A 14,532-nucleotide genomic window follows, 5' to 3' on the forward strand; every position below is an offset into this window, starting at 1 on the left:
AGTGACCATAACACTGTTGTGAGGAGGGTGTGGGAAAATCACGCAGCAACTAAGTAACATCGAAAACAATACAAGATTCTTTTTAGATAAAAATTTATGTTTCAAAATGTAATTTTTGGTTGTGTGAAGTAGGTTGTGTGATTTTTGGTACGAAGCACAAAAAAGGGAAAAAAAAGCAGCGAGGGATAGGGGGTTCTAAGGTTGGAACGATGTTACGGTTTGGAGGGATTTCAAACCAATATACATTCCGGAAGATATATGGCGGCACTATCTTGAGCACATGATGTCTGAGCGGTTCACATGACGCTCACAGTCTGGTGCCGGCAACCGAAATCGGCCAATTCATGGCTCGGTGACAACGCACACCGGCGGCTCCATTCTGTTTGCTGCACATGCGAAACGGATGGTAAGATTAATTTAAATGAAATATATCGTTCAATTAATTTTTTGTTAATAAATTTTTTTCATTATAAGCTACGTCACTTGGACGTGAGCCGAGCTCGATAAAGCTGTTTTTGGAGAAGCGTGTGTGGAGTCAAGACCTCCAAAAGGGGGTACAACAGTTCGTTAACAACTGTGCTCAACATTTCATGGTATGTTTGTTTAACCATTTTATTTTGTAAGTTATTATGTTTATTGAATTGAATATGATGATTACTTTTTTTATTTTTAGGAGACCTATAATAATCGGTTGAGGAAGAGATACGGGGATGATCCTTTGACCCATCTGGAATTCGATCCGGATTTATGGATTGGAGGTTGGATCGTCAGGCGGACTCAATAAAAATCAGGTTTACGGGCTCTCCAACACTACGACCTACAACTTGCGGTCGGCCCGTAGTGTTTCAACTGTGGGGAGCTCCCAATCTAAAGCGTTCGTGGCCTTGCAGCAACATACGACTTAGCTCATCGAAAAATATGACCACCTATCAGAGGCGTACGTACAACTCCAAGCGTCTCAATCACAACAAAGAGCGGAGTCTGAACAATAAAAAAGGGCTTATGAAGAGCTTCGCGAAATGGTTATGAACATGGCATCACATAGTGGAACATGTGCGCCTAATCCTTTTTGGCCGTATAACCACTAGCCTCCTCCTTCTCTAGCTCCACCTTTATATTAATTTGTAATAAACATTATTTACCTTTAAAATTTCATTTAATATTTTTTTGAAACACATTCATTTTGTAATGAATATTATTTAACTTTGATTTTATGTTTTTTATGTTTAATATAAATTTTATTTGCATAATTGGTTTTTATCACCATTAATTTATATAATTTTATATTATGTATTCTAAATAATTAAAAAAAAATTAGAAAAAACTATTACAAAGGGTTTTACCGACGGAATAAATCAGTCGGCATTTGACAGTAACAATCACCAATGAATTTACAAACGGATATATTCAATCGGTATTTCATACATTCACCGATAGAGTTACCGATGGAATTAATATGTCGGCATTTGACAGCAGCTGCCACAATTACTAACGAATTTACAGATGAATATATTCAGTCGGTATTTCAAACACTCACCGACAAATTTACCAACGGTATGTGGCCGTCAGTAAATCACGATATCACCGACGAACTCCTAATCACACACCGATGAAATATTTCCGTCGGTAAAACTGTGAAACTTGTATTGTACAAACAATACACAAAACAAAGAACACCAGAAAAATAATTTAATTAAAATAAAAAAAATTTACAAAGATAAAGAAAGAAAAATACATACCTTTTAATATGCTCCAAATAGCACCAAAACAACAGAATCTTGAATAAAAACGTAATAAAAATGGAGAGGAGAAGAGGAGAAGAGAAATTGAGATGAAGAACAAGAGAAAAAAAATGAAACCGGAGGGGGGAGGGAGGGATTTATATAGCAGTTTTTCCATCAAAATTATTGACGGACATTTATTATTGTCGGTGGCATTAAATTCCATCGGTAATATCCGTTGGTAATTAATTGATATTCGCACCGAAAAATTCAAAAATCCCGCCAGACTTTTTGATATGTTAGCAAATTCGTTGGTAACCGGGTGTCAGAGCACGGGCGTCTTGGTTTTTCCACGGTCGTTGGTAAATGTGCCGACTGACCTGCCGCTTTGACATGCGTGCGCTTCAGGAGGTGCACCAAGTGTTAGTGAGTTCGTCGGTGATAGTGGCAGGGGCCATAATTGTTTTGCAACTCTCAGTGAAAATACCAACGGGTATTATTCCGTCGGTATATCCGTCGATGAAAATGTTAAAATTCCGTAAATTTTTTGCAACTCTCTGTGAAATACCGACAGGTATTATTTCGTCAGTATATCCGTTGGTGAAACTGTCAATATTTTTGCAAAACCTCCATGTATTTCTGTTTATCCTCCTGCATAAAATGTTGAATTGCAAACTTACAGCACGCACAACACAATAACAAGAGCTAACAATTAAAGAAGAATAAATATTTCAAGTTCCAAAATATCATCCTTAATATTACATTATAAAAATAAGGCGTTACAACATGTTTAGTCAGCATTTTCATCTTCCTCCTCAATTGAATTGTTATCATCAGCTTCATCGCACTCTTTAATGTGGTTATCATCTTCTTCATCAACTTTCTCTAGTCCATTAGAGCTGAAAACATCATTCAACTCTTTTGCGTCAACATCAACAAGACTATCATCAAAAACACAAAAAATCAAATTTTCTTCTAAGTCAATCGAAGGAGCAACTCAGTATGGTTCAACCAACTCACTAGCTTGAAAGACTTCATCTATCACCCCTGGGTTTGGATTTTAAAATGGATAACCAATCAACTCTTGATCGGTCCTTTCTAAAGGAAGGGGTGTATGTGTAATAAACTTGTTGGCATTGCTTTGTGAAAACAAAGACGTCATTTATGTTGGGGTGTCTAGCTTTTGAGTTGATTTCAACAAGACCATAGTGAGGATGTACTCTGATTCCTCTGTTAGTTGTGTCATAACAATAGCATTTGAATAAAAAAATTTTATTCTACTCGTTATGATATTGCAATTCGATGACCTCTTCCAATCTACCGTAGTAGTCAACTTCAAACTCACTAGAAATCGATCCCTTAACACAAACACCGCTATTGTATGTCTTTCTTCCATGACCGTATTCTTCAGTATGAAAGACATTCCATTGACAAAATACCCGTTATAGCACTTGACTTTTCTTTCAGGGCCCAAGCTTAGTAAAGATAGTGAAATAGCAGCACTACCTCCCATTTGATAAACCTTGTATATTAAATGCAACAATAATCAATAAACGGATATTATGTAATATTGACGTACAATTACCTACATTACAAGAGATAATGAGTTTGTGATAGGACTTACATGTGTTCTAAACCACATGTCAAATTGTTCATCTTGTAATTGAAAGATTTGGGATTCGGTCAGCTATGAGTTATTAGACAGTAAGTATCGTCGATGTTGCCTGCAAGGTTGTTCTAAATTATATAAGTGCATGGTATCACAAAACATAAATAGTACACTCTTGACAAAGTTTAAGTCGAACATCTATTTATTTACTAAAAGGTCTAAGCTTATCACAGTTAAATAGGACATAATTGTGTGCTTGTCTGAACTCTATTTCAGACAAATATCTTCCCCTCACAGCATTTTTAGGTGTTGGTTGTCCAGGATTGGAGAATATTGACAAGTTCTCACTTGAAGGCACTTCACCACCATCATCATGTCGTGGAACATGGTTGATCCTCAATCTCAAATGAGGTTCGAAATAGTATGAGATAAATGTTGAGATCTCCTCAACAATATAGGCCTCATATATTGACGCCTCAATATGCGCCATGTTCTTAACCTTTTTTTTTTTAAGATTGAACAAGTACCTGCATATATATAAATATATAGAATTAATGGAAAAATGATCAATTAAAAAAAACAAAAAAAAATAATTATAAATTACATAGCAACTGTAATATCTAACCTCTCAAATGGATACATCCATCTATACTGGATAAGTCCTCCAACTTTTATCTCAAATGGTAAATATACAGGAAGATGCTCTATTGAGTCAAAAAATGATGGAGGGAATATCATCTCAAGTTTGCATATTGTCTCGACGATATTCGTTTCAAGCCTTTCAATGTGATCAACATTCAACTTAGTAGAACATATATCTCTGAAGAAATAACTGATATCCGTTAGTGCATCCCATATCCCCTTTGGCAACAAATCACGAGAAGCTAATGGGATGAGTGTCTGCATAAACACATGGCAGTTATGACTCTTCATTCCATATAATCTGCATTCCTCCGTATTAACCAGCCTTGATATGTTCGAGGCATGTCCATCGGGAAAACACAAACGCTTAAGCTTTTTATAGACTAGTAGTTGTGTGTTTTTATCTAACACGAAGCTTGCTCTTGGTTTTGTGATTCGTGACCCATTACAAATCAACTCCATATTTCTACAGTTATGTACAAAACAACACCATATCCAATCTAAACTTGATGTTGTCTTTTATCTTCCCCTTCACATCCATGACGGTGTTGAAAATGTTCTCAAACATGTTCTTTTCAATGTGCATCACGTCAAGGTCATGGCGGAGAAGATTGGTCTTCCAATAAAGAAGCTCCCAAAAGATACTTCGCTTCACCCAATTATGGGTTAAACCAAAACCAGGAAACTTCTACTTACCTGATTGGAGACCAAACACAATGTCACCGTACTCTGACACAACATCAAACAATTCTTCACCGGAAAGACGCGGGGGTGCAACATCCTTTTCAACTTTTCCAACAAAGAAATCATTTCTGTTCTTTTTGTACCTATGATTCGGTGGCAAGAAGTGACGGTGACAGTAAAAAAAAGAAGCTTTACCCCCGTTTGTCAGCTTGAATGCCTTGTTGTTCTCCATACAGTATGGACATGCTAGCTTTTCATGCGTGCTCCAACCAAAAACCAGTCCATAAGCTGGGAAATCATTGATGGTCCACATCAAAGCCGCTCTCATAATAAAATTTTGTTTCCTCGAGATGTCATAAGTCAAAGCTCTAGAGGACCAAAACTGTGTCAACTGATCAATCAACGAAAAAAGATAAACATCTATATTCCATCCCGGACTGCTCGGACCTGGTATGACCATAGATAAAAACATAAACTCCGGCCTCATACACATCCTTAATGGCAAGTTATAAACCGTCAGTATGACCGACCAACAAGAATAAGGAGTAGCAAATGACCCGAATGGGTTGAATCCGTCTGTACATAACCCAAGATGCACGTTCCTTGATTCAGCTGAAAAGTGAGGATGCACACTATTAAAGTGTTTCTAGGCTTCTCCATCAAAAGGATGCATCATCACTCCATCAACCGCATGATGTGATTGGTGTCATGTCATGTGCTCAGCAGTCCTTGGTGACATAAATAACCTTTGCAATCTAGGTGTGATTAGGAAGTATCCAAGTTTTTTATATGCCACAAGAGTCTTCCCTCTACCAGTTCTAGGTTTGTAACGGGAATGCCCACATATCATGCACTCGGTCAACTCAGCATTTTTAAGGTAGTATAACATGCAGAAGTGAGGACACATGTCAATCTTTTGGTATCCTAAACCGAGGGGTTTCATCATAGACTTGGCAGCATAGAAGTTCTCTTTCAACCTGTTACCTTTAGGTAAAATGCTTCTCGCCCATTCAATAATCTTTTCATAACCGGCCTCACTTAACCCGTGATCTAACTTGATGATGAACACCTGTGCTACGACCAATAATTTACTATGGTTCGTGCAGCCATCCCATAATGGTTCGTTTCAATAGATCAAAAAACCTTGTTGCATCTGCATTTGGTTCTTCTTCTACTATTGGACATTCAATGACATTACCTTCACTCATTCTCATTGCATCCATAACCATATTCCTGTAAGGATTACTATTGTCATTTTCAACTTCATGCATGTTGCTAGCACTAGAAGTTGACCCAACCACCCTTTCTACCATGCTCTCATTAGGAAGAAATAGTTCTTCGTGTGCGTACCAAAACAGGTAATCCTCTCTGAACCTTTTGGTTAGAAGATGCATCGTTGCAACATCTTGATTCAAAAAATTTTTATTTTTACACTTTCTGCATGGACACCTAATACCGCCATCAATAAAATTCATCGGGATAGATGTTGCAAAATTAATAAAACCCTGAACCCCATTACAATAATCCATCCTCCGCAATCCTTGAGTTGAGTCCCGATACATCCATGAACGATCATCCATGACTTCTATCGAACCTCTATAAAATTATGACAACAACATGTATTAATTAACTATGTTACATAAATAAACATAACAAAAATATTTGTTTGCCTCGACATTATCCAACAAACTAAAAAAACACTTATGTTAAATATTCATTATCAATTATCAATTATCAACGTCCATACAAATTTATACATATATAAATTTACGAAAATCACAACTTCGCAATAGAATTGATAAAAATTAAAACGGACTCGTTAAACAAATTATTATTTATTTCATCACAACACATCCAATTCGGTGTAATTCAAACAAAGTTTCAACAATTTACAAACAAATATAAGTTGACAAAATCTAAAACAAACTATAACAACTACAAAATTATGCATTCATACTACAAGTTTCTTTGACAAATGACAATCAAACAAGTACATATGTTAACAAAAAACATATAATAAATAAAACAATAAAATTCACATTTAAAAGTTAAAACTAAAAAGGATAGATTTACTTATAAAAAATGATAAAATCCACAAGAATGGATATTGTTTTGACCACGTACAAAAGTATAACAAACTTGAGTGCTAACTTGTGTTGAGAAGAGGGGGAGGGTTGGGATGGGTGGTTGGTTGTAGTTTGGGGGGGTAGGGTGGGGATGGGGAAGAAGAAGGAGAGATAGAGGAAGAGAGTGTTGGCAAACTGGTATATATTGGCTTTTACCGATGGAATCACCGATGGAACGTGTTCGTCGGTCAAGCCATCGGTGATTCTGCCGGTAAATGTGTCACGTCACTGTACGGAGATCCCGGTTTGAATCCCTCGGTCATTTCGTTAGTAAAATCGTCTGAAAGAAATCCACTTCATCACACTGTTGCAACTTTTCAAAAACACTATATAATCCGTCGGTGATACGGTCGATATATACCAACGGATACATTCCGTCGGTATATACCGACCGGATCATCAATGTGTATTTGTTGTCGGTATATACCGACCGTTGTATCGACGGAATTATGTCCGTCGGTAAAATTACCAACAAAATAATTCCATCAGTAATTCTATTGTTTTTCTCTGGTTTTCTAGTAGTGCTTGGAGAGGATAAAGAAAATGAATAAAAACAGGATGTTATAAATCAGAACATATTGTTTTTACGGTTCAACTATATTTTTTTAAATTTTCTGAATTTTTTTAAAATTTTTAAATTGTTTTAATATGCTGATGTTATAAATAAATTTTTAAAAAATAAAAACATATGTTATTTTTATACCTTTTTAAATAAAAGATAACTTGAAAAGTAATCTTTAATAAACAGATGATAAAACCGAATAAAGTTGTTGATAACTAATCAGTGTTTCACCAGTAATGTAATTATGAAAGTTTTCTTTTAAAATGGTGCCAGTTTCCGAGGTTCTTTGAAAACCCATCTGCAAGGGTAACATGCATTGTTTTGTTAGGTGCCGGCCATGCATTACAGTGTGAATTGGGCAGATCTCATTGTGTGATTTAATTTGTTAGAATCTATATGAACATAGAATTTTCTTCAACTTTTTTTGGTTGATATGGCAGGTAAGGCCATGCAACTCTCATCATTAGTGTTGTAGTACTCTTAAATCATCTGAATTCGATGTTTGGCTGGCTCGGAATTGGTGTGTGAAACAGTGCTGTAGGTTGCATAGCACATGGTTCGACGAGTGATGACAGCAAGTGTAGTAAAATTCACCGAATTAATTAGTGATTCTTGCGTGCTATACGGTGATCTTCAAGGCCTGGGTAAATGACATTGAGGCCTAGTTTTTTTATTTTGGTGGCGTAAACCATTGCACGGTGGCAATGTTCCTTCATCCTCAACCCCAAATGAGGAATCCTCTCTGACAATTCAAAGGCAACCTTGGCATTCATTGTGGGACCAAGAAGCATCAGGGCTCCATGCTGAAGATCCATCATTGAATTCACCAGGTTGGCTGGACCACAAACAGTACCTGAGAATATTCCATTGATGCATTAGCAATAATTCTTGTTTACCTTTAGGATGGGTAGGAATTTGAAAGAAAAAAAGAAAAAAGGGGCAACTGTTCTAAGAGCTTAGCGCGACTGTTCTTGGTATCCGCAAACAAACAAGATGAAGGACACGTCACACAAACAATAAAGACCAAACTCAGATCACGTGTGTGATCCCAACTGCAAGAAAATCTTGAAACGTCAAAAACAAAACCACAAAATTTTCTAAACATTAGAAAAAGCTGGCATGCTCTAAAGTGACTTGAAGACACCCATCATTCACGAGCGAAGAAAGCTATCATTGCATCCGCTTGAACTCAGGAGGTCCACGTGAGCACGCATCATCATATATCCTAGATGACCAGTCTCACTGCAATGAGTGAAACATATTCTGATTTGGCTTTTCCAATCTCATAGCTTTTATTCTGAGGTCCTGATGTCCGAAAATATGTTCTAGGTTTGGCTCATCATGCCATCATCAGAGATGATTCACCATGATCAGTTTCATTGCTTAGAGTACTTCTACGAACAGCATCACGACATACGTATGCATAGGCTTCTTCAAGATCCAATATTGGATCTTTTCTGAGAATCTCTCCTTGTATTTGTTCAAACTCAGCATCTAATCCGTTCAAGAAAATATGTACCCGTAATCTTTCAACAGATTTTCTATAGGTAATGACATCGTCAGGATCTTTCATTGTAGTTCGATCACGATGATCAAGTTCTTGGAAGATTTCCACAAGATCACCATAGTATGTTGATAAAGGGCGTCCAATATGTTTCAAGGAGAAAGCTTTCTGATTTATGAGAAAAGTTGTGTTTCATCAGCATACCATTTTGCATAGGATGCATTTGAATCTTGGGGGGGGGGGGTTGTGTTTTGCCCATAATATATTCAAGTTTCTCTCTTCCTGCAATTTGCATTTCCATAATTTGTGACCATACATCGTAGTTATTTTCAGTAAGAATAACACTGGTGGTGAATCATGTGTTTTCGGTTTGAACATGAATAATTGGGGTGGTTTCTGTATTGTTATTCATTATGATACAAGATTTCAAGATTGTGAGCAAGACTATAAGACAGAAAGCGTGATGAACCTAATGTAAAACAGAGAAAGATTATAGAATCTGTATCAAGAATATGGTTTCATGAAGGATGGTTTGTATCAAGATTATAGATCTTGGTTTGGGAAAACGATCAAGAAGATGAAGGTATACAAAGATTTTTGAGAGGCAGACGAGGATGATGAAGAAGATAAAGAAGGCATGATGCTGTTTATTGATAAGAAATAAGGATTTCAGTGGTGTTTTACGTGGAATAAAAAAAGAAGTAATTCAATAGTGTTTTAAGGGATACCAATGCTCTGATACCATGACAAATTCAGTATTCAGTATTGATCTTTTGTTCACTATATTCAATTTCATTGCTTTAATGTTACAAGGCTATCCTCTTTATATAGCAGCAGAGGTAGTTTATTAATATAATATTATTAACTAATCTATCCCTTACCTTTAAGGAAACAATTCCTATTATTATGCTAGTATTCTAACAGACTTTAATATATATAACAGTTAGTGAGGATATATATATATATATATATATATATATATATATATAGAGAGAGAGAGAGAGAGGACTTTACTAAGGCTTTGAATATCTTGAATCTTCAACAATCCGTACATGTTAGGATCATTATTAATGATCACGATACAGATCCTAGGCTGATGAAGATGAAGGACCATCCCATGTTCTATCTAATGTGTAAAGCCACCACTTAATTAATTGGTGGAATACAAAAAATTAGTGGAGTTGTTGGCATAATTGGTGCCATGATTTATGGCATAATTGATGCCATGATTTATGGCATAATTAGTGTCATGATTTATGGCCTTTGTCCCCCTCACTCTTCCTATAAATAGGCAATGCCTCCAAGGTTATTTTGCACACCAAGATAGAAAGAAGAAGAGAAGAGTGAAGAGAGAGTAATCCCACAAAGTTGTGAGGTATTTGTGAGAGAGTAAGTGAGGTATTTTCTCCTAGTAATAGAGAGATTCTTAGTTGTTCTCCTATTATCTGAGAGAGGTTGTAATTCCCACATTACTTAGTAAAATTCTTCTATACTTGCCCGTAGACGTAGCCTAATTGGGTGAACCACGTAAATTCTTGTATGTCTCATTTCTCATTTTATTCCATTCCTTGCCTTTTGTCTTGTCGGGTTTGCATGCCAGTATCCTAACAGTGGTATCAGAGCCTTCTTGGTTGGTGTTGTTAACACACAAAAGTTATTCGTGTATACGATTACTATTCACGTCTACAATACTATTCACTTATACGACACTATTCATCCATACGATATTGTTCACATACGTTACTATTGGCGTATATAGAAAGTCAGTGCGGTGATTAAATACAGTCTAGGAAGTTTTGTCTAAGGAGATTGGGTTTTAAGCAGGACCGTTTGTGACCCCTCTAATCTTTCTTGGGAACTTACTTAGTGAAGTATTATTCACACGATATTATTTTCATATACGTTACAGAACTGTGAAACGGTGATATCTGAATAAATCTCGGTGAATACAATGGCATTAAAGTACAAGATTGAGAGGTTCAATGGGAGCAATTTCTCACTGTGAAAAATGAGAATAAAGGCAATCTTAAGGAAAGACAATTGTTTGGCAGCAATTGGGGATCGGCCCGTGGAGATCACTGATAATGCAAAATGGAATGAGATGGATGGCAATGCTATTGCTAACATACATTTAGCATTAGTCAATGAAGTATTATCAAGTGTGGCGGAGAAGAAAACAGCTAAGGAGATACTGTAGACATTGTAGGTCTAAGTGCTGGAGATTGATTTGTGCATAGCAGGGCTACATTGATCATTCTAACCACTTCTTTCTTGTTGAATTCAGACCCCAATCTTGGATCAACTATCTCCATTATGTCCCCATCTTTTTGTAAATATAGAACCTGAAATAACAAAAAAAAAAAAGATATATAGCTGACCAAGAGTAAGTACATGAACAGACAATTAAGAGACTAAATGGGCATAACTTACCCAATCTAGAAGGCATACAAAATTTTCATCCCTCCTAAATTTGACGTTGTTCATCCCAGAAACAATTTCCAATGCTACAACACCAAAGCTGTATACATCTGCCTTGTAAGTTAAGTAACCATATAATGCATATTCCGGTGCCATGTATCCCCTGCACAGAAAGAATAACTCAGAGACAATTTACTAGTTTGCTTCTCTAAAACATGTAAAAAATGCTAAATGTCTATTGTTTGTTTTTGTTTTCGATAGGCAAAATTATATTTCTTGCAGCCTAAACAGGATTTCGAACCCTGGATGATAATGTGTTCATTTAGAGGAACACAGCCATAGATGGGGAGGCCCTGGTCCATCAGAACCCTGCAAGTGTGTGATTTGAACTCTAGATGCCTGCCTACCACATATTTTTAAGCTAACCCTTCCATCGGCACTTGAGCCCAGTCACAGCATCATACTGTTTAAGACTAAAAGGTATCTTAGATAAATGACAATACTTGTGTGTTTTCCTTACAGTTTGTTTAATATCAGAAACTCATATTTGTTCCAGCAACTCTGGTGTCGATGTGGGTGTTGTCCTCGTCATCAAGCTTGGCCATTCCAAAATCAGATATCTTGGCGTTCATGTCCTTGTCAAGAAGGATATTGGTACCTTTTATGTCCCTATGAACGATTTTGAGTGTCGACTCCTCATGCAGGAAAACCAGACCTTTCGCTATACTTACACATATCCTCTGCCTTGTACGCCAGTCTAGCTTCGTTGCCTGGATTTCCTTTGTCCCTGTAATCATCATGCATAACCCAACCCATCAATTTCTTCTTCACTAATTCTATCTAAATGCTATTAAAAGAACTTGTTTTCTTTCCCATTACTTTACATAAGATACTATGGGGAAGTGATCAGAGGCCTACCGAACAAAACATGCGCAAGGCTATTGTTTTCTATGTATTCATATACCAGCAACAATTGCTTCCCCTCAATGCAACATCCATACAATGTAACAAGATTTGGGTGTTCCAAAGCAGAAATCATGCCTATTTCGTTCACAAACTCACGATTCCCCTGTTTTGATTTCGCAGAAAGCTGCTTAACCGCAATAGGAGTGCCATCTGATAGTACTCCCTATAATAAGAATAATTTTAGACAAACAAAATAAGTTCACTGAGGCCATTCCTTGATGCTTCGATAAGAGAAAAGAAATAATATAGTAGACAAGTAGCTAGACGAAAACAAAAATCTGCTCTATACTTTGTAGACGCAGCCAAAACCACCTTCTCCAAGTTTGTTTGCTGGATCAAAGTCATTCGTTGCGGCTTTGATTTGTCTGAAGGTGAAGATACCAGTAAGCAGATCTAACCCAACAAGTTCTGCCCAAGGAACAAAGAGGATATGTATCTATTAGTTGTTCTGCATGAATGATTCATCAAAGGAAGAACACAGATGGTTTTTGCAGTCCTACAATTAAACAGCATTGAGATTGGTAATTCCCATTGAAAAAACCATTCTTAGAGAGAGTAATATAAAACCATTCCTTTAGCTTCGTTTTTGGATTGAGATAATTCTTTGACAAATGTATGCATTCATGGATAGACATACAGCAAATAAGATGCAGAAAATTGCTTATTGCCGTGTTATTTTAGTGACTGGATTCCTCACTAGAATTTGCAAAATCAAATAAATGTATCAACTGTACCTCGATCCCTCGATGTCCTTCCTCCCAAATAACCTTTCCACCAGAGAGAGGATAGAAGTATGAAAACGAGGAATAATGACAAAACCACAGCCCCAGCGACAATGAATCTCTTCCTCCTGCCTTTAGTAGGAGGCTTGAAGTCTAGGCAGAAACAGAATTGCAGCAAGAGCAAGTATTGTCAGATCAAAGTACTAATTATTACTTCATTACCATGTCATTCCATTATATGTCAACCTACCAGATTCCACATCAATGGCTGATATTAGAGGACCATATGTTCCTTTTGTGGGAGACCTTGTGGTTCCTTTCCCAGCCCAATGAAGGCGGATCTCTAAAGCTCCATTGGTTACAGGTGCTGTATAATTATGAATGTATACCTTATCCACCCCTCCCGCTGCCTTCACTATATAAAAATCCTTCAGCACAACAATGTCCTGCGAGAACAATTCTTCAATTAAGCTGTCACCTATTGCAGAAGGAATGAATCTATGATCTTTTAATTAATAGATACCTGAATATAAACATCAAATATCCGTCTTCCTAGACTGTAGTAGGATCTGTTATCCCTCATTACTATCTCTGCAAAGTGCAGCTTGATTGTGTAATTCCCATTTACCAGACAGCGAACGTGGTATGTGAGAGACAAAGGCGTGAAGCGTGCATTTGTGTACAATACAGAGTTGTCCATTCTGAGTATGAACATGTTTTCTGCCTTGTAGTTATACGAGGAAGAATCAACATCCCAGATATGTCCTGTGGTACTTGTTTGCCAATCCTCTCTTTTGGACACATATTTTGCAGCACCTCCTGGCTCATCATCTGCTCCGTAGACGGTGTTTCCAATGGTGGCTTCTGGTCCCCCACAATTAATGTGCACTGAATATCGCTCTATACATAGAAATAAAAATGTTCATGGCAACCGATATGATTAAACAAATTATAACACAAGAAAGGTTAGGATCAGACCGTACGCTAAATCGGAGCAAACAGGACAGAAACAATCGGAGAAAACAGAGCATCCTTTTCCTCCTAGAGTGGAAATCGTGGTGGGAACCACGATGTAAATGCTCACATAATAGGACCTTTATATTTATTATCTAGTGAATATAGGAATAAGTTTGTCCGTTAACATTTGTCTAGGCTTTTGGGATCAACTGGTTGTTTATTCCTACACCAGTTGAAGGTCTTAGATTCGATTTCTTTCCGGAGGAGGATGATGCAGAGCCGGGCTAATCTATTAAACCTTTAACCTAGAACAAGAGACAAAATAACTTCATAAAAAAGCAAATAAAAAAATTACAAAGCTATTTTTCTAATACATCTAATGTTGAAAATTGAAATCAAATTAAAGAAAAAATAAATAAATCATTTAGACCGAAATAACTCAACGAAAATCAAATTAAAAAAAACTAAAAAAAACTCGATTCTCAAAAAGCCTAATAATGGAAGATAAAATTGAAAAATAAAATCAGTTGTTGAAAGGTAAAATAAAAAAAATAATTAAAAAATGACTAAAAATTAAACAGAATCAACCCAGGTTTACCTATCAAACCCGTGATCTAGGTA

At 36.6% G+C, this 14,532-nt stretch overlaps 1 protein-coding gene across 1 annotated transcript; it reads right to left on the minus strand.

Annotated features, from left to right (window-relative positions):
• Positions 1-2,511: 2,511 nt before the first annotated feature.
• Positions 2,512-5,332, minus strand: LOC118052576 (uncharacterized). Its single transcript, XM_073406974.1, is given in 5 exon segments — positions 2,512-2,639; positions 3,541-3,857; positions 3,956-4,446; positions 4,448-4,515; positions 4,669-5,332. Coding segments are annotated over 5 exon segments (1,668 nt in total).
• Positions 5,333-14,532: the final 9,200 nt, after the last annotated feature.

The sequence above is a fragment of the Populus alba genome, chromosome 19 (assembly GCF_005239225.2).
Source record: "Populus alba chromosome 19, ASM523922v2, whole genome shotgun sequence".
NCBI classification, from domain to species: domain Eukaryota; kingdom Viridiplantae; phylum Streptophyta; class Magnoliopsida; order Malpighiales; family Salicaceae; genus Populus; species Populus alba.